General features: G+C 45.5%; 2 protein-coding genes across 6 annotated transcripts; one reads left to right on the top strand and one right to left on the bottom strand.

Moving 5' to 3' along the window:
- Window positions 1-716: 716 nt before the first annotated feature.
- Window positions 717-16,204, bottom strand: DARS2 (aspartyl-tRNA synthetase 2, mitochondrial). 5 transcript variants are annotated; one of them, XM_053950887.1, is made up of 18 exons: window positions 15,774-16,204; window positions 14,599-14,698; window positions 13,780-13,846; window positions 13,425-13,526; window positions 12,268-12,363; window positions 11,499-11,622; window positions 10,800-10,846; window positions 9,995-10,101; window positions 9,148-9,217; window positions 8,404-8,583; window positions 7,924-8,031; window positions 6,688-6,750; window positions 6,374-6,526; window positions 5,296-5,514; window positions 4,246-4,356; window positions 3,962-4,037; window positions 2,629-2,831; window positions 717-1,882 (listed from the first exon to the last, which is right to left on the bottom strand). In XM_053950887.1, exons 1-17 carry the CDS (start codon window positions 16,186-16,188, stop codon window positions 2,644-2,646), a joined length of 2,226 nt encoding a protein of 741 aa, XP_053806862.1. In that variant the 5' UTR covers window positions 16,189-16,204; the 3' UTR covers window positions 717-1,882; window positions 2,629-2,643. The 5 variants fall into 5 exon arrangements, with proteins under 5 accessions (XP_053806862.1, XP_053806864.1, XP_053806861.1 ...); XM_053950889.1 differs by having other exon boundaries at window positions 717-1,879; XM_053950886.1 differs by lacking the exon at window positions 717-1,882 and having other exon boundaries at window positions 1,919-2,831.
- Window positions 16,205-16,360: 156 nt separating this feature from the next.
- On the top strand, window positions 16,361-19,780 carry CENPL (centromere protein L; the record flags this gene model as incomplete). The annotated part of the gene is made up of 3 exons (XM_053950472.1): window positions 16,361-16,571; window positions 17,480-18,051; window positions 18,869-19,780. Coding segments are annotated over 3 exons (855 nt in total), but the record flags the coding sequence as incomplete, so codon positions are not given.
- Between the last annotated feature and the right edge of the window lie 425 nt (window positions 19,781-20,205).

The following is a 20,205-nucleotide window of genomic DNA, read 5'->3' as shown; positions in this document are numbered from 1 at the left end:
GATTTGGGACACACCTTTTGACATTTAACTTAATTGTGGCAGGACAGCAGCAGCTCAGACAAGGTGCTTGCTTGCACTTTTTATTTCTAAGTGCAGCGAGTCACTCATCTAGCAGAGGATAAACAAGCAGCACCCAAAGCTGCTTGCACAAGAGGGATGTGCACGGCTGGGAGACAGCTCGCTCACATGTTTTAACAAGTGCTCTCAAAAAGAATGTTCCAGGCAGGATTACATTTCTGCCTGAGCCTCCCAGAGCATCAGCTTCCCCTCTAACACTTGATAATCCTAATTTGGGACTCAGCAGAGGTAAACAGCATTTGCCTTTGCAAGCAGGTGCTAAGCAAGTGATACGCTACTCCTGATTTCACAATTAAAAAGCAAAGTTCAGCACATTTTGTTTACAGTTACTATAAATAATAGCCTGGGGGGGAGTGAAGAACTTTTGAGAGTAACTTATTTCCTATGTTCCATGACCTCAAACAAGCCTATGACATCCCTGCTTTGGGAACACAGATGATCCTCAAGCAAATTCCATGCAAATCTTAATCACACTACCAGTGAAGAAATGAAATCAGAAAATCCAGCATCCTCTAAATCAGCAGTCTGACTACAACACATAGTCTGCAGTGGCTGTACTTTGTATCACCACTGACAAGTCAGAAAAACAAAAATATCTGGTATAACTGCCCCAGGGTGACTCTCCTCCCTGCAAAAACAACAACAAAAATTAAATAACTGCTTTTAAAGTCACAGAATGTCCTCAGTTGGATGGGACCCACGAAGATCATAAAGTTTATCATGGATCTGTTTAGGGATCCATTTTTCAGGTCAGCTTCTCTCTGAAAACTGATCCTCACTCCATTACTGACAGCTTCTACTCAGAGAAAGAAAAAAAAATTAACTACAGATGAATTGATTTCAAGTAGAAGTGAACAGCCCATATAAGGAAAAAATGAAGGAATTCAGTGTTTGGCTACAATGAATGTGAATACAAATCCAGGATTGTTTTGTTTTGCCTTAAATAATATTCAACTAGCTCTGAGACTGAAAGTAACAATCATGCCAGAAGCAAAGGAAGTATTTTTCTTTTACACAAGTAACTCCATCATTTTATGATCTGCAAAGCAGCAGCAAGTCAGCTCTGGTGTCACTTTCTATGGATGGTACTCAAAAAAACCCAAAAACCACCCTTAAGGAGAAGAGCTGCATTACCGATTCTTATCAACAGGACAGTTCAGTATTTAAATAACAACTGTGAACACCACCATGCAGTGTTATCCCACGATGTGGAGACTGAAAGAGTGGCCAACCCTTGGAGCAGACCAGGATCTGACAACCTGCAGGACAGGCTGGAGCTCAATATCAGCTCAGTCTTCCTTCTGTCCTGTGCTTCTGTCCAGCACTTCCTCTGGCATGTGCCTCCTGTTGTCCGTCCCAGCTGAAATCAAAGGCTGCAATTTCTCCTCAGCTTGGCTCAACCTGAAATATTCTGGATAGGCTTGGAAACTTTTAAGAAACAAAAAAAATTTAAACTGAAATAACAACAACTCGCACTTTGGCTGCTGAGAATCCCACCAGCACGCTACTGGAAAAGGAGCTCTCCCTTTTCTTCCTTTGCACAATCTTCATCTAGGAAACTCTTTTCCTCAGTTTCCTCACTTCCACCTCTCCTCAGAACAGTCACCCCTGCACTGTGGATGTTCTGCTGTGGGACAGGGATGAACAGTTCCCTGGGAGGAACTTGCTGCTGCCTTACTCACCACTGTAGCAGCAGGTTTGCAGGAACAGACAGAGCTCACAGAAGCTCATGCTGTGCTCCCACAGATTTCTTGTCATCTCCTGGAGGGGCCAGGGGTCACAAAGCCAAACTGACAGCTTGCTGCTGTAGAGAAAGCCCAAAGCTACACTCAGGCAAAACCACACTGCCAGGTAGACTTTATTTATAAACATACAAACTCCTGGATGACTGTGCTGAAAGCACCAGGACCACAGGCCCCAAAGACAGATCAACACCTCTTTGACCAGTATTACAAGGACAACTGTTGCAAACATCATTGATGCTTCTCTCCCTCTCCTTCAAAGTGAAAACACAGCTGAGTGTGAATTCCCATGGCAAAGTCCTGCATGATGTGGTATCCTCCAACAGGAGACAAGTTGCTGGCTGCACTGAAGTTTGGCTGTGCAGTGTTCAGAGCTCCTGGTCCAGCACAGTTTTATTGTCACAGTGCTCAGCTGATGTGATTTAATGAGGATCATGATTTAATTCCTGACAGGGTAGCTGACTATCTCCTCCAGATTGGAGGAGGAATACTTTATAAAGGACATGTAAAAATTGGGAAAAACCAGAACCCATCTTCCCTCCAATATGACACCCTAAAGGAAGCAGTTTCAATATCCTATGCTAAAATTATCTTCTTTGCTATTGCTTTTTTGCATGTCCTTCCCATTACCTCCCAAAGATGAATTTCTATCAGGAATACCCCTTATCTGCTTCCCACTCCATCCTGCAACTGCCACAGTACAGTGGAGTTGGACTGTCCCCCACCCTGCCACAACAGCTGATGTTTTCTGAACTGAATCCCGGCCTTTAGAAGCTGTAACCGCCACTGGTTGATCAGATCAGCTTACACCACTGGCGTGAAGTCAGTTTTTCTTTGCCTCTTTTTCTTCAAGAGGCCAGGCAACCTGAATGTGATATGGCTCTAGTTCTTCTGGAGTGACATAGTCTGGAGCATTGCCCATCAGGTCTCGTCCCCTGAAGGATTTTGGAAAGGCAATGACGTCCCGGATACTTGGAGCATCAACAATGAGAGAGATCAGCCTGTCAAGTCCTACAAGCAGAAAACAAATTGGTGAAACACTTGAGTTATGGCCCTGTATTACCTCCCCTGCGTCAGAAAAATCAGAAAGATTGAGGAGGTAATATCACTGAGCTTGAAGAAAAAGAGTGAAGCAAGTAAGGGAGAAAAAAAATTAATCTCAGCTGGTAGCAGAGAAACAGATTTGCCTCGAGAGCAGAAATGTCTACCAAAATAAAGCTTTTCAATATTGCAGGAAGCTCTGTAACACACTAAGGGCTGCAGGACACGGACAGCAAACACAGTGAAAGAAAACCTGGGCAGCTGAATGGCAGAACACTGGCAGGGCTGAGCTTTACAGCTCAGAGCTCTGCATCAACCAGTTTGGAAGGATTACAACTACTAAGAAGAATTCAAGAGGAACAAAAAACCTCTGGGTGACTGGATGGAGGAAAGTTAAACTGCAAGACCACACGTTAAAATACCTTTGTTTTTTGTAGGCTTTTTTATTTTGGTGAGTGTAGGGAGGGGGTTGGTTGGTTGGGTTTTTTCCCCTCTTTCTTTAACCCAGGAACTTGCATTGTTCTAGGGAAAAAAACCAAGCCCTGACATTTTCTGAACTAATGAGCAAAACAGGCGAGGAGAGAAGGGAAGTGAGATGGCAGCAAGAAGGGAAGGGTGTGAAACACAAAGTGCCATTGCTGCCCCATGCCTCCAGGCAGGCAGCACAGGGATCCTGCTCTGGCTGCATAGGAATGGGAACAAAGCTGACACAACCTCACTGAATACAGGGTTTGCAGATCAGGAGATGAGGACCATCCTTAGAGCCACTAATGTCCTTGCTTAAGACCTAAATCCTACTGTGATTCTGGGGAAGAACACCCCAACTTTCTGCTCTTGGTGACCAGACCTATGTTTCTTTCCACAAAGCTGCTGCAGAGATGGAAGCAACAAGCCTTTTCCTAACAACCATGAGCCTTGTTCCCAGGACCTAGTATGCAAAAAAAAAAACCAAAAAAAAAACAACAACAACAACAAACAAACCATAAAAACCAAACAACCAAAACAAAACCACAAAAAAAACCAAACAAAAAACCCAAACAAACAAACAAACCCTAAAAAACCACTAAAGTCCTGCATCTGTAGAGCTACAGATCACTTACCTAGAGCAATTCCTCCGTGAGGTGGAGCTCCAAATTCCAAAGCCTCAATCAGATGGGAAAGTACCTCGGAGTCCTCCTGCAAAATCACATTAAAAGGCGTCACTGGACAAGCAATGCTCTTCCTATTAGCAATACAAGATGAAGGTACAAGGAAATCATCCATTGCTCAGATGTCTTTATCTGAGAAGAACTTGAGTGTTTCTTTCAGAATATGCAATTAATATTTCAAATAATCAGTGCTTTTAAATCTCCAAGAAAGCATTAGAGGCATCTGTAGGTGTTACCTTCAGCACTTTCTCCAGCACAAAACGCTGTTGTTCTGCACTGTGAATTCTGATGGAGCCACCTCCAACCTCATTGCCATTCAGCACAAGGTCGTAGTGCTGGCTACGGACCTGCAGAGAGACAGGGACAGGCACCTTGGTGAGGCTGGGCCACAGCTGCACCTAAAAACAACCTGCACAGAGGTGGCAAAGACACTGGGAATGAAGCCATGGAACTCTGTAAAACTGCTCTGTCAGGGGTACATTGCAATTCAGGTACCAGTCCTGCTGGAGGCATGCAGTGCCTCTGACTGATGTGGGAGAAGAACAAATCCTTTTCAAAGGTTCATCAGACCACACGAGAAGGGTCAGAATATAAGATTTCTGTTTCCTGTCAGCTCCTTTTGCTGGGGCACACATGAATACTTGTTATTTGCAGTAATCAGGAAGCCATCTCTTCCAGACACATACAAGATCATAGAATCACACAATGGTTTGGGTTGGGCTGGGAGGGACCTTAAAGATCCTCTAGTTCCAACCCTCTGCCATGGGCAGGGACACCTTCCACTATCCCAGGTTGCCCCAAGCCCTGTCCAGCCTGGCCTTGGACACTGCCAGGGTTGGGTCAGCCACAGCTGCTCTTGGCAATCTGTGCCAGTGCCTTGCAGGAAAGATTTTTATCCCAATACCAATCTAAGTCTACCCTCTTTCAGTTTAAAACCATTTCCCCTTGTCCTATCACTACTTGCCCCTGCAAAATATCCCTCTCCAGCTCTCTTGTAGCCTCTTTAGACACTGGAAAGTACTCTAATGTTGCTCCTGAGCCTTCTCTTCTCCAGGATGAAGAACCTCAACTTCTCCAGCCCTTCCTCATAGCAGAAGTTCTCCAACCCTTTGATGATCTTAGCAGCCTCCTCTGGGCTCATTCCAACATATCTACATCTTCCTTGTGCAGTCAGTCCCATGAAACAACATGTCTTTTTACACTCTTTTAAACCCAGCTGCTGCTTCTCTGGTTTTCCATGGGAGCAGCTGTAAAAGAGCCAGCATGGCAGGCAGGAAGTTGGTTACCTTTGTGGGATCAGAATACAGGAGGCTGGCATCTGAAGGATGAGGGGCAGTGAAGGGGTGATGAGCAGATTCCAGTTCAGTGGGATTCTCGGCCTTGGGGAGGAAAAGGGGGAAATCCACCACCCAGAGGAAGTGAAAGGCTGTGGGATCACGGAGTGCCAGCCCAGCTGCCTCCAGGAGGTTGGCACTCAACAACCGTAAGGCTCCTAAAGCAGAGCACTGCAACAGAGAAGGGAGAGATGAGACAGGGTGATTTCACCATCAGGGAAACTCAAACACCCACCAGGCAAAGAGTGTTCCATAAAGGAAGTACCACAGGCAGCATCAGCTGGAATACATAGTTGCCTTGAACACTTTAACCTCATATCCTGAAATATACCACCTTCCTGCTGAGGCAGCAGCAGCAGCAGGGTTTGACAGAGACCAAGTAAGGAGCTTGGAAGTCCATTTTTTTTCAGCTATTTCATCTTCAGAACTTGATTAGACTAATCTCCAGCTCCACATATGTGGATTAACTGGGGGACCACATGTAAGATCCACACTTTGCAGAAAAATGAAGGCACAGAAGAGAATACAACAAAATGTTGGCTATTGAGCAAAGCATGACACCTTATAATAAAACAATGCTTTGTTTTGTTGTTTTATTTCTCTCTATTCTTGCCAGCAACATCTGCTGGCAAGAATAGAGAGAAGGGTAGGAATAGAATCTCCCACCATTGCTGCTAATAAGTCATGCACTTATGGGAGACACAATTACCTAGTTGACCTCATTTTTCCAATCTGTTTGATGCTTTAAAAATGAAGTTAAAAGAAAAGAAGGCATTGATTTGTTGCAGGGTTTTTTATATTTCAGCCTTCATTTCAGTTACAAGTCCTGCCCAGAATTTGACTGGAGGCCATAAAGTAATAGGCACATTTCATGCTTTATCTGCTGTTGCTATAGCTGCCGTTCCAGAGAAACAGAAAATTAGATGATGACCTATTTTAATAATAAAAAGAATCAGACTAAGGTCAGATAACATCAAAACCATCACCAGCAACATTCAGTTCACAGAGCCACCCAAGAAATGCCTCCTACCACTTGCTTGTGCTCTCCAGCTGCCAGCAGCACCATATCACCCTCCTGCATGTTCAGTGTTTGGATGAGCTCTGACTGCTCCTTCTCACCAAGGAACTTGGTAAGCAGAGACTTCAAGCTTCCATCAGGTCTGCGGATAATTTCCATGATTTCCTGGAGAAAGGTAAGGCTATGTTCAGTGCGGTGCTGCCCTCTCTTGCCTTGAAGCATTACATACTCAGGCTCTGACTCTCAACTATTAAAAACTGCTCTCCTACCTTCCTCTGCCTCTATCACTCACCCTTCCCAAAGCCTCAGAAGAGTTTCTGTCTCACCTGGTTAAACTGGGATTTTGCAGACTCCTTCAATGACTCCAAGTCTTTATTTGTAAGATATCTCTGGGGAAACAGCAAGAGAAGACACAGCAAAGATCAGCTTGGATAACTTGACTAGGTATCAAATCTACTAAGCTGGTTCCAAACTTCCCAATTCTTTTGTTTCTAGTTCAAGTTCTTATGAAAGCTGTGGAACAGGACAGGGTCCTTGGCACTGGACTAGGTGTCTGCTCTGAGGGCTCCTTTCGGGAAGAGACCCCTCCAGATCTGTATTTTTTCCCCCCTCTCACAAATAAATATATCTGGTCAGCAGGGTCAGATCACTCTGCCTCCAGCCTGCAAAACAAGGTTACACCACCACACTGTGGATGGGGAATGCAGAGCTCAAACTGGAGGAAGAACAGAGAAAAAAACGACTGGGCTGACTCTTGCATGCAAAGCCATGCAGTAAATGAGGACCTGCATCAAGATCTTGATTTTTTTCTCAGCTACTCCAGTGTTTAGGGTAAGTCTAGATGCCATTTTTGTGTTGCTCAAACACATCTGTGCCCTCTCGTGGGAAGCCACTAACTTGCACTTTGTGCCAAAATGAAAGGAATCCTAAGGGAAATCATGGCCACAGAGCCCTGCTCCCCAGATAAAACTCAATATTTAGAGGATTTGTTTTTTCCATACTGTCCAAGCTACAAAGATGCCTATAGCCAGAATTAAATCTATTTCCTTGCCAAAATGCAGGGCTGTGTCAAAGGTCTTCCACATCTATTGTCAGCCTTGGATTTGGTCCGTGACATTCTCATTACAACACACAAATTGTACCCAAAATGCAGCTAAAGCAAACAGGAGGAAGACATGGAACCACCTGACCCTTCTCTACCTAGCTCAGAGCTGTGCCATGCCCAGCCCTGTTTCAATCTCCTGTCACAAGGCACAATTTATTATTGAGATACACATCAAAAAGGTGATAGAAAGCAAGGTGAAACCCCGAGAGGGTTCCCTATCCTCATGGGATCTCACAGCTCTGTTGTTTTCCTCCTCTTCATAAGGCTAAAATACTCTTCCTGTTGCCTTATCATTCTAACACCACTCAGCCCAACCTGACATGGATTACAACCAATCCCAAGCTCCCTTTAGAACACCAGTAATAGCAAGGAACATTCCCATACCAACAAAGGAATTCAAACTGGCATTTTATTTATTCCACATAAACCATAAACAGGATGTAAGAGCTTCACTTACCACTCCCTGAGGAATACAAATGGCTCTGATGGAAGCACTTGGGTAACTGAGGGCATTCTGCAAAAAGTGAATGTTTGATCCTCGTAAAACATCACTGATATCCACGATCTGACAAAGGAGAGAGCACAGAAAAAAAGCACTGCTGGTAGGAATACAAAGCAAAAATTCCTGCACCTGTGTGTTAATACCTTCCACAGTGCTCCCTTTTAGAAGCTTTTGCTCCTGAAACAGTCAAGATGCATTGCTCCCTAGCACTACATCACCTTTAAAATAAAGTTTTATTAGAACATATATTTTTCACAGTCAACTGATTAAATCCTCTCTTCTTCAGCAGACTGCACAAAGCAGCAACAATGGGACAGGCACCTTGGGTAAATTACAGCACTCAAAACTCCAGCCGACCACATATCCATGATCCAAAGGTTATTAAAACACGGACTGAAAGGAAAAGCTGCACATTTCCAACGGGCAAACCCTCACCTTCATCCCAAAGCGAGTGTCTGGTTTATCAGTCCCATACTCAGCCAGTGCTTCCTCGTATGTCATGGAAGGGAAAGGAATCATAATGGAGCCTCTTTCCTCAGGCCAGGAATGTTGCAAGAGGCCCTCTATGAGCCTCTGGATCCCAGCTTGATCTACAAATGACATCTCTATATCTATCTTAAAACAGAGAAGAAGGGGGGAATTCCACATTAGCTAAAGGTTGTGCTTTCACAGTGCTACTTGTGAGTACACAGCCAGCAAAACAAGAAACAATACACAAAATGACATCACAGCATGACTGCATTAGGCCAGGAATATGCTTAGGATCACTCTCCAGGCTGATGACTCAGGCAACAACCTCCTCAGAGAGTGAATGAGGTAAGGATGACAAGGACACAGAAGCAGTCTTGAGTGAACCAGGCTAACTCAGCCTGGGATTTCAAGGCTGAGGAATGGGATGTCTGACCTAGCAGGACAGGAGGAGATTGTAACATCAAATTAGAATCACTGCTGCAATGCAATTCCCCCATCTGCACCTGGGGCACTGCAGCCAGCCAAGGACAGGAACCACACACTCATCCCACACCAATTTCCACGGGCTGTGTCTGTGAAACACACCCCAAACAACTCTGTACCCCCGCAGGCAGCACCAGACTAGCACAGACTAAGCCTCCAGAAGGGAAAAGAGCTCTAAGCCACTTGGGTTGAGGAGCAGGGAGCAAGGCAGCAGAGGCTGGTTACCTGGGTGAATTCTGGCTGCCTGTCAGGCCGTGAACCCTCATCCCGGTAGCAGCGAGCGACCTGGAAGTACCTGCAGTGACACTTTGACTTAGATAATGATTTAAAGTATCCTGAACTCAACTGTGGCTATAGAATTGATCATACAAAAGAGAAGGAAAAAAGAAGTAAATCAGAGAGAGAGTGCTCTGTTCCCACAGGAGATGATCTTTGTTCCCATCCCTTCACAAGAATGGAATTTTGAGTAGAAGCAACTCTATCAGCAGCTGTATCCATCTCCAGCCACATCTTCCAGAGGCACATGGAGACTGCCAGGTGAGCTGTCCCCCAAGGGCAGCACACTCAACTCTTAACTCCACCTTCCACTCCACTCCAGAACTCTCCTAACAGCCATGCAAAACTCTCAGATAAGACCTGGCCTGCAGTTCACCGTGTGAACAATTGTCTCCCTGTCCCATCCATCTGATTTGGAGAAGTAAGCCCAATCAAAAGCTTTGCACTTGGGCACCCTGACATGCTTTTCCTTGTCTCAGTCATGCTCAGCTGCCCAGCCTCACCTCAATTAGTTCTGCAGGTTACTCCTGGAGCAGCTTTCATTACACATTAGATTTTCTGCCCTTCAGGCAGGCTTTGCTTCAGATGAGGTTTGAATTTAACACAGCAGTAAAGATTTCAGCATTCCAGAAGGATACATTTCATCTGACTATAAAGTCCCAAGTATTTAAGGATCCCTCTTCAAGACACAAATCCTTGGCAGTAAGTTTTTTTAGGGAAGTTTCTAAACTTCACAGATAAAGCAATCAAACCCTAGACAGGACATGCAGAGAACACGAGGCCAAGACACTTTTACCTGTCCAGGCCTCCAACCATGAGGAGCTGCTTGAACTGCTGAGGACTCTGTGGCAGAGAGTAGAACTTGCCCGCTTCCCTCGAGGGCACAAGGAATTCTTTGGCTCCCTGGCATCAGAAAGAAAATTTACAGAGTTAGCAAGTAAGCGGCCCCAATTCCTGACAGAGCAAACACTGGAAGTGCAAGAAGAAAGGACCTATTTTTTCCCATTACAAAATCCCACATGTGAGGAAATGGCTGTTTGTACATTACACTTCACATTTGTTAACCAACTTGGTCCAAAATATCTGAAAGGAGAATTCTCCACCATCTTCTCTGAGAGACTAATGCATAATAGACCAGCCAAGACTGGGGTTTAAGTGCAAGAACTCCAGAGTAGCTGCATCAACAATTCCTCAGCTACAGCTCTCCTCTCTCTGACTATTTTTGAAGTGAAAGAAAGGAATATAAAATCAGAAATTAAATTTACTTGAGTATGACCTCTACAATAACCTACTGATTAAGAGATAAATGCTGAAAAGACAGTGCATCAAAGGTTTTTGGGTTTATAATCCCAGGTTAGACTTGGATTCAACATGTGCTCTACAAGGCAGAAGTTTATCTTGTTTGAAGGTTCAAAATTAAGACATGAGTTACCACCTCTCCCCTTTCTCTTCCTCTACTTTTGATAGGATCTGTGGATGATATCAGAAGATCCACAAGCTGTTATTTAGCAAGGGAAAAGCAACGAAGGCTGAGTGGCAACTGGAAATGATTCAGCCCTGACTGTGCAGCTGTAGGAGGCCAAGAAGCATCACATACATACCCCTGGGGTTCTTTTAAACAGAGTTGGAGTTTCTACATCCACGAACCCTGGGGAACAAACACAGAATATGCTGAGAGGAGGGAGAACTAACATGACAGAGTAGGCTAGAGTAGGGTTAGTCAGGAAAATAGGTCATCTAGCACACCATGGAGCCTCTCCAAAACCAACACACTTTATTACTTCTAATAATTATCCCTGTAATGACAGATCTAAAGGCTTTGAGCTACTCTGATGTCCTGACAGAACTGCTGATGACAGAGGACTCCAAACAGGCTGAAAATGTGTTAATTCTCTATATATTCTGAACCATGCATTGATTTTCCAAAAATAATTTCCTGATTTTAAGAGAAGCAAAAGCCCTAAACAAAATCCATCCCTCTGACATGTCTCAACTGGGTGACCAAAAGAGGGCAACTACCCGCAAAGTCTCTTCTCATTGGAAACAGCTAATTTGAAACAGGTTGCTCAAAGCTTCATCCAACCTAGCCTTGAACACTTCCAGGGATGGAGCAGCCACAACTTCTGTGGGCAGCTTCCTCAGGCCTGACAACATCCCACTTAAAGACCCCACCTCAAGCAGACATGTCCTTATTAAGTGGAACCAGTTTGGAGTAACAAGTTGGTTAGGAATCTCTGCCAGCACAAGGAAAAAGCAGCAGGGAGAGCTGGAATGTTTGCTGCTCCAAGCAGCTCCCTCACCGTGGAGATTGCAGAGGTACTCGCGCATCCTCATCACCACGCGAGAGCGCAGCCGCAGGGCGGACTGCAGCCGGAAGCTGCGCAGGTCCAGGTACCGATACTGCATCCGCAGGGCCTCTGACTTCTGGGGAGGAGAGAGGGTCAGGGTTAAGAGACAGAATTCAAACTGCATGTCCAGTGAAGGTGCTCCTAAAACCACAGAGAAAAAGGGAGAAGCTTGAATAAAGGGATGGTGCTCGGTTGCCAGAATGTGCCTGTTACGTACAACCCACACAAATATGGCAATCGCTTGAAACAAAAAACCAAACTGCCCACAAAAGTTGTGGCTGCCTCATCCTTGGAAGTGTTCAAGGTCAGGTTGGATGAAGCTCTGAGCAACCTGGTGGCATCCCTACCCATGGCAGGGGGTTTGGAACAAGACGATCTTTAAGGTTCCTTCCAACCCAAACCATGCTGCGATTCCAATAGTCAAATAAAACAGCCTCATTTCACACTCAGAAACCCCAGCATTTCTTTCACTCTTTCCTTTGCCATCAGTGCTTCCAGAAATCAGGTATCATTCAAGCCCTGATTTCCGCTTAGCTCTAATTGGAAATAAATCCTCCCAGCAAATAGACAGCACCTCTGTTTTAAACACCATCATTCCTCCAGAGTGAAGTGGGGAGAACCAGATTCAGCTCTCAGATGTTTTGCCATCACCCTGGGCAAATTCTCAATTTAGTGAAAAGCCACCACTTTGGTAAGAGAAAGAAAAGAAAAACACAAACACCTTGATAAAATCCTTGATTTCAAAAGGCAGCTTCTTGCAGGAGTTTAGGATCTCTGCAGTCTCTGCCTTCACTTCAATATCGCCTGTTGGCATTTTCTAGAACAAAAAGGCAAAAAAATTAAACTCCAAACAGTTGGACAAAGCTATTTCACAGATGGTCAAAGGGAAAAAAAGAAGCAATGTGATTACCCTCCCTGCCTTCTAACACAGTGTATAAATCAGAGAGCTTCTCCCAAGGACAGATTTTTTCCAGGTTTTCTTTCTGTTCAAAGAAGCACAAGTCACCTCACCAAAAATGGCAGCTTCTTTCCCAGTAGCATACTGGTCAATAAACACATTAGCCCCAGCAAAACCACACTGTGTGTTTCAGTGAACACGAGCAGCAGCAGCCCTTAACACAAGTCAAAAAAGGCAAATGATGGAACCTCTCAGAACTTCCAGTTCTAAACACCAGTTCTCAGAACTGGTCTTCTTTTGACTCTATCCCGAGGGAGGGGAGGCAGCTCCCCTCACATAGCACTGAGGCACAGCAAAGTTCACTTATCCTGCAGAACTCTCACTATTTACCAGGGGAAAGGACACACAACCTTCCCACAAAACAAGAAATGAATAAAAGAAATAAAGGCATTGCTTGAAGCCTGGATTTTAAGTGGACATCTACGAGATGGAGCAAAAAGGAGTTATGATCATAAGTACAGTCCTCTTTTTAGATCTGCCAGTTATATGTACAACCCTGAAAGATCAGTCTACAGCTGATTACAATGACAGCTGAGGAATGCAGAACATTAAAAAATTATTCAACCTCTGTTTCCTATACAAGGAGACAATCAAAGTCAAGAAACAGGTGGAACTCGACATGACAATGTTTATTTTCAAGCAAAAGAAATTCCCACCACACTCTGAAAGCATGGAAAAGCCAGCATTATCCTTGCAAAGGGCTGAGATCCACTTTAATTTGCGGGTGTCTGTAATGTGCTCTGAGATTCTCCTGTTATCTGACATAGCACTTATTTCACCTCACACTATCTGAGGATGGGCTGTCACACAGCCAGAACCCGTGGCAATGTTCTGACACAAAGCCCACCATAATCCCACCATCCAAGGATGTTTCCTTCAGGGAATAAAAGCCCTGCAAGCCCCCCACACCCCATCCTCACCGGGTTCTCCTGCCCCAGGGGCCGAGGGGACACTGTCCCAGTGACTCTCACCACAGACTCCACCGGGGCGTTGGACAGCAGCTCCTTCACGTGGGAATGTGCCTGCAGGGAGAGGACAGAGCCTCAGAGGGATTCAAAGAACAGGACAAAGGCACTGTGGCCAAGCACCTCAATCCAAAATCACTCTTAAGGCAGGGGAAACAGCACTGATGCTTCTGTTGCAGCGTCAGGTCAGGGCTCTCATGACACTTCAATCTACTTGTGAGTCAGAGCACTCAGTCTGACAAAGCGGCTGCTGAAGCCAAGCTACCAAAGGAAAAATGAAAACACAGACACATGGTTTGGTAGCACTTACCTCATCCTGAGGAATGATGACCTGGGTCAGTCCCTGGAAATCCCTCAAAACTAGAAACAGGCCTTGTCTGATCCATGAAAAGCACAAAAGGAAGAACATTTTTTTCACAAATGTAGTAGTTTCTATTTTTTAAAACGTATGTCAACTAGCTACATTTTCAGTACCCTGCAATTCATCCCAAAGCACTTCCAAGTACTGAATTATAGACACTTTTCCCACACCTGAACTTAACCTGAACAATTTACTTCACATTGTGACCAGCCTCAGACAACACACAAATAACCAGGAGAGGCAGGATTTTAACTTGAGCTCTCATGCACACAGAGCTGGGATTCTGGACATGTGAATTCTCCTGCTGGGAAACATCATTCAGCTAAAAACAATTAAATGAGCAATAAAACTAAAGTTCACATGGAATAAAAACAACAACAACAGAATCCAATCATAAGTCAAGAAGGGGAACACTCATCCCATAAAAAGTTCCACATGAACAATCCACAGTGACAGACCCAGAACCACAAATCTTGATTTCTTCAAGCTGCAGCAGGGACAGCTGCCATTGTGCTTTATCCATCAAAAAACTGCTCAATGGGACATGCTCTGGTGTCTTCAAAAACAAGGTCACCATGACCACATTGCAATAATCCTAACTCCTTTTCCTGAGTCCCCATCCACAACTGCCCAAAGATGAGACACCCAGGACCTGCTAAAATCAAAAAACCCATGCAGACCATCACTGGAGAGCAATGCTGGATGAAACATAGCTTAGACTGGATCTGGCAAATAATCATCTCCATTTTCACCATGGTTTGCACTTACCTTTGATATTGAACCCATCCATACAGGGTCACTTTCTGTCCCACGTGAGCAGCACGCAGCTCTCCACACGTGTTGGTCCGAGTGACAAAACTGTTGAAGTCTTAAATAGAAATAAATAAATAAATATACATATATAATCTCTCATGGCTTTTGCAGATGAGACAGAATAAATAATAGAGTTTTCCCTCCCAATAAAATTTTTATATATATATGGAGAAGTTACTTCCTATATATAAATCTGCACTAAGATACTGTGACATAAACATGAAATGAAGCTAGTCTAAAGGTATTTTAGGCAGGGATTATTTATGTTTCTCAGTTCATAAAGATACTTGAACACAGTCCTGCTGCAAACTTTCCCTGCAAATTTCAGGAGCAAGAGAAGTGAAAGTCACAGATCAATCCTGAGGGATGTTGACAATTCCACATTTAAATCTAGAATCATAGAATAGTTTGGGTTTCAAGGACCTTAAAGCTTATCTCATTCCACCCTACTGCTATGGGCAGGGACCCTTTCCACTGTCCCAGGTTGTTCAGAGCCCCATCCAGCCTGGCCTTGGACATTTCCAGAAACGTGGCAGCCACAGCTCCTCTCAGCAACTGTGCAGGACCTCTCCACCCTAAGAATTTCTTCCAATATCCAACCCAAACCTGCCCTCCTTCAGTTCAAAGCCATTCCCCCTTGTCCTGCCACTGCAGTTCCTGGTGGTGACACAGCAGAACAAGGCTTAACAAACCAAGAATTCAACACACACAGAGGACACCCACCACGCAGGTGTAAATTGAACAGTTCCTGCCTGAAACAACTGGAAGAAGGCCTGAACCACGTTTACAGAAAGCTTTGAACAGAGCCCCCCGTGTGCCTGCAATCATGGCCTAAGTCACGGAACCAAGCACATCATTGACAGAGCGTGCAAGAGGCTCAGCTTGCAAGGAGGAACCTGAAGGATGCCATGACCTGGACATATATAAATAAATTCCAAGAGCCAATCTCACTACCTTCATGACAGCCTTTAGAATTAAAAGAGATTTAGACAAGACACTTCATAAAGTGATACAGGGAAAATAACGTGCAGAAAGCGTGATATTAATCGACTGTGTGGACTATCCTGACCTGTACCCCGGGAGAAAAGGAACCCAAATCTCGAGGGGATGGGACCAGCGCTCCTCCTCACCTGGAGCCGCAGGTGCGGCGGCAGCGGCCGCCCGGTGCAGCGCTCGCACCAGCAGCCGGGGCAGCGCCATCCCGCAGCCGCCCCTAGGCCCGAAACACGGGGAGGAGCGCCACAGAGCTGCGCGAAGTGAAAACCAAGAGCTGCGGAGGGGAAAAAGGGGAAGCAGCCGCCGCCGCCACGGCCGCCTCCTTCCCTCACTGCCGCCCGCCTCAAAGATGGCGGAGGGGGCGCGCCCCCGCGCGGGGGCCGACGGGAAGAAATTCGAACGACGGCGGCGGGCCGCGGCGGCCATGGCGGAGGAGGCGCCGGAGGACGGAGCGGTGCGCACCCTGCCCAGCCTCAGGCGGCTCTCCCGGGCTCTGCCCTTCGGACGGAGCCATGGCCGCCTCGGCATCAGCTCCAGCGGCCGCCTCATCGTGCCAGCGCTGTGCTCTCAGGTACGGGGAGGCGCGGGCAGCGGCGGCGCCTCCCTGTCCCCTCAGCCGCGCTGCGCCGCGCGGGAAAAGCAAGCTTTAACCTCATTCCTTTTCTTTTGTTTCCCCCTAGGAAAAAGCGGATCCGCAGAAAACAGCGTTCCTGCTGCGTAAAGCCTGGACGCTGTACAGCGTGACCCCCCTGTACCGCTTCCGCCGCGCCCGCCTCAGGGACTACGCGCGGCTGCTGGGCGCCTTCATCGCCGCCGAGAAGCAGAAGGGGCTGGCGGTGGAGGTGGGCGTCGAGCTGGACATCAAGGTGGCCCTGTCCAGCCTTGCCGACCTCAGGGGCAGCGAGCTGGACCAGGCTGCCCTCCTGGTGCAGGTGAGGGCGCTGGTCACGGAGACCGGCTGTTTTTGCTGTGATGGAACGCTCTGTCTTGAAAGGAAACCCCAAAGCTAAGTCCTAGCTGGGTGGAATAGCTACTGGGGCGTCCGCTGTGATTTAATGAAACTGAGTCCTGTCTATTTTTAACTGGAACGGAACATCTATAGTCTTAGGCTGTGCCAGGGGAGGTTTAGGTTGGAAATTAGGAAGAATTACACATTTGAATTGGTGCCCTGGGAGATGGTGGAGTCACCGTCCCTGGAGGTGTTTAAGTTAAGACTGGATGCGACACACTTAAAACCCTGGTCTAATGACAAGGTTGTGTTTGGTCACAGGCTGGACCTGATGACCTCGGAGGTCTTTTTCAGCCTGATTGATTCTATGATCTCCCCTAAGCAATGCATACAGTAAATAGCAAGTTTGAGTTCAACTTTTTAACAGCATCAGAGTACAACTATACAGAACAATCTCTGTCTGATGTTTTAGTTCAGCAGTCAATTTACTGCCAGGACATGAATGGGTTATTTTTCTTCCTGGATAAAGCATAATCCCACTTCCTGGCCAGAGCTTAATTAATATTTCTGAAATGCTTTGCCTCAAGTGAAATGTGCTACTGAAATGTCAGGTTCATTGTGTCAGTGGTTGTAGGATGTACCCATGGGAGTTAAGCAGCATAAACTCAGATCTCAGGACTGTTCCTAAGGAATTTAAAAGTGCATTTTTCTGTTGTTTTCAACAGAATTGCATTCAAATTTAGGGATGTAATGGATGGACTGATTAATTGTATGTATTTGATGCAAGGAAAAAAAAAAAAAAAAACCACTTTTACCAAAGACTTAAAACTTACAATCAAAATCTATTTTTAGCTGACAAAAAAAAAAAAAAAAGCTATACTTGCTTTGCAGCATTGCAATGCTTCTTCTCCCCATCCCAGCTCTCTTCGAGGTCAAAAGCCTCCTCCAGGAGCTCTGAAGACAAACTGGTGTGGTCGGGCTGGTTCTGCTCCGTGTTTGGAGATGACCTTTCCGAGAACGTGCCGGAGCAATTCACCTGCCTGCCCCTGTTCCTGACGCACGGGGCCGAGAGCTACACGTCCTTGGTTGGCAGCTGGTTCCAGAAGACTTTCGACTGCTGCTTCCGCCGCCTGGCCATCAGCCCCCTGAACCTCAGCTGGATGGTGGCCATGTGGGCTGGCTGCAAGCTGGACAGAGCTGCCTCTGCCGTGGAACTCATCTTCTCCGTGCCCCGCCTGTCGCAGCCCCTGGATATTTCATACGCCATCCACCCAGAGGATGCCAAAGCTCTGTGGGACACGGTGCAAAAAACGCCCGGAGAGATCACCCAAGAGGAGGTGGATGTCTTCATGGACTGCCTTTATGCCCACTTCCACAGGCACTTCAAGATCCACTTGTCAGCTGCAAAGCTGGTGAAGGTTTCCACAGCGATTGCCTCAGCACACTGTGATGGGATTGTGAAGGTGAGGCCCTTAGTAGCAGTTTGTCCTAATGCTGGCCAAATAAAACAGCTGTACCTGAAGGTCTCCTGTTTCTTTTGCATAATTTCCTACAAGGAATTGTTAAACCCTCAGCTTTTACTAGTCATACTTAGCTGTAGAGGTGGGGCCGCTGCCAGTACAGTATTTTATTAATGTGTTGCAGCAGAAGCTACTTGCCTGGGGCCAGAAATAGGTGTATTAGCTGTGGTATGAACAGGAAAGTTTCTTAGGCCATAAAAAAACTCATTTTGGATTTAAAAAGATCCCAAACTTGAAAGAAAGTTCCTAGTTTTCTAGTATTGCAGTTATTAAGACACAGGCAGAAGATTCCTTCACGTGTAACCCTTTTCATAAAGGTGCTGGTCTTTCTACAGAGGTATCTCTAATATCCTTCAAACCATGGAATATTAATCCTTCAAGCAATATAATATTTTCTTCTGAGTTAAAGAACAGATTGTGTAAATGCAGTTGTTTAAATTTACCCTATGATGATGAGCACATTGCTTGTTTCTATCTGTAATAGCTTAAAACTGTCTGAAACAGCTTTTTCTGCTGTAGGTAAGTACACAAAGATATCTCAGGCTTTCTGAAGAGTGCTCTTGTGGAATGTGTGCTGTGTAAATTCACTTATGGCTTTTCATAATGGGGTAGAATTCAAGTCATATGCAGTAAAGCAACAACAGAGCAGCTGAATAAACACACAGAACACTTGGTAGTTTCCTTCCAACCAGGGCTTCAGGGTGTGGAAATCTGGTAACTGCAATTGTTGATTTGACAGGCTTTTTTCTCTTTCTTGCAGATTCTACACAGCCAATACCTGCCTGGAGTGCTGATGCTACTGACTGAACTTGCAATCTCTCAGATACAGTGAGAGCCATTTCAGTAGCTCTTCATACTAAAAAGGCTTTCTGTTTGGACAGTCTGTGCTGAGAAACCTCCAGGAAACTCACTCCTGCAGCATCTTCTTTCCTCTCACTCTGGCTGTCCAAAGTCAGACTGTAACTCCAGCACTTGGCTGTGTAATTCCATGCATAGCAAATTCAAGCAGACATTTGGCCCTGAAGAAGGGCTGCAATGCAAACTTGTGACAGCTTCCTGAGCAGCTTTGTTTTCTCAGAGTCACTTATTTCATTTACGTGCAGGTATCAGCTCAGAGACAAACAGTGCAACGTACTGGCAGGTATTTCTGTTGTTTCAAAGTTGGTTTTCAATGGACAGCCTAAGCTACGCAGACCTTGGCCTTGGCTAAACTGTGCCTACTCTTGGGCTAGCCTAAATGCAAAGTTCAGCACACCTGAGAAAGGGTGCATGCTCTATAATCCAGGGCAAAAACAATCCACGTTTCTAACTCCCTTTTTAGCTTGTTAAGGGTACTTGGTAATGGTGATACTGTTCATTTATGTTCCAGTTGGACACGAGGCATTTGTCAGCCTGTTGGTTCTCCCAGGCAAGTTGATAGATAGGAAAGTGAGGTGTGGATAAGCGTGATAGTTACTAGGCTTTGTCCTGATGTTCATAATCTTGGATGTAATCCTGTAGGCCAGAGAGCTCTCAGGGCTGGAGCTGTGTGCTAGAATTTGATGTTGGATCCATCCCTTCTGGAGCAGGTCAGAGCTCAGAGGGACATTTAAGGAACAGAAGATAGCACCTGCTAAGACATTTTTGTAATACAGTACTAAATAAAGAAAATATTTTCCATCTTTTGTCTTAAGGACAGACCACCACTGCCTAATTAAATATATCCTTGCATGGAGCTTATTTCCAACTACAGCTTTCCTGACCAAACCACCACTTGTTACTTATTAAATGCTTCTGTGAGCAGCAAAATTCCAAATCTAGTTTCTTGTGCAGCACCTCTGGGACCTGATTTGTGCTATGACCTTCTCCTAAATAGGGGTGCAAATTTCCTTTCTCTTCCCGGTGTAAAACTGCCCAACACATGACATAACTGCATGCCTAGTTCCTAACCTATTTCCAGAATTAAACAAAGAAACATGCACTTGGTTTCAGATTCTTTACTAGTTGAAGATGGATTGTTTTTGCATGTTAAGGTGGTAATTCTTACCCTAGTAAAAGTAGCTAAGTGATCTTCTGAAGGTCTTGGCAGCTCAGCAAGGCTGAGCTTAAACTAGCTTA

Source organism: Vidua chalybeata, chromosome 9 (assembly GCF_026979565.1).
Source record: "Vidua chalybeata isolate OUT-0048 chromosome 9, bVidCha1 merged haplotype, whole genome shotgun sequence".
NCBI lineage: Eukaryota > Metazoa > Chordata > Aves > Passeriformes > Viduidae > Vidua > Vidua chalybeata.
The sequence above is the reverse complement of the archived record's forward strand: the minus strand, read 5'-3'. Positions and strand labels throughout refer to the sequence as shown.

Excerpts from the sequence above, each read along its gene's own strand:
- DARS2 (XM_053950887.1), bottom strand. The coding sequence starts at position 16,188 with ATGAGGCGGCCGCTGGAGCTGATGCCGAGGCGGCCATGGCTCCGTCCG. Across the intron at positions 13,847-14,598 it reads GGATGGGTTCAATATCAAAG|ACAAGGCCTGTTTCTAGTTT; the intron begins GTAAGTGCAAAC and ends TTCATGGATCAG. Across the intron at positions 2,832-3,961 it reads TCACGGAGGAATTGCTCTAG|GACTTGACAGGCTGATCTCT; the intron begins GTAAGTGATCTG and ends TTCTGCTTGTAG.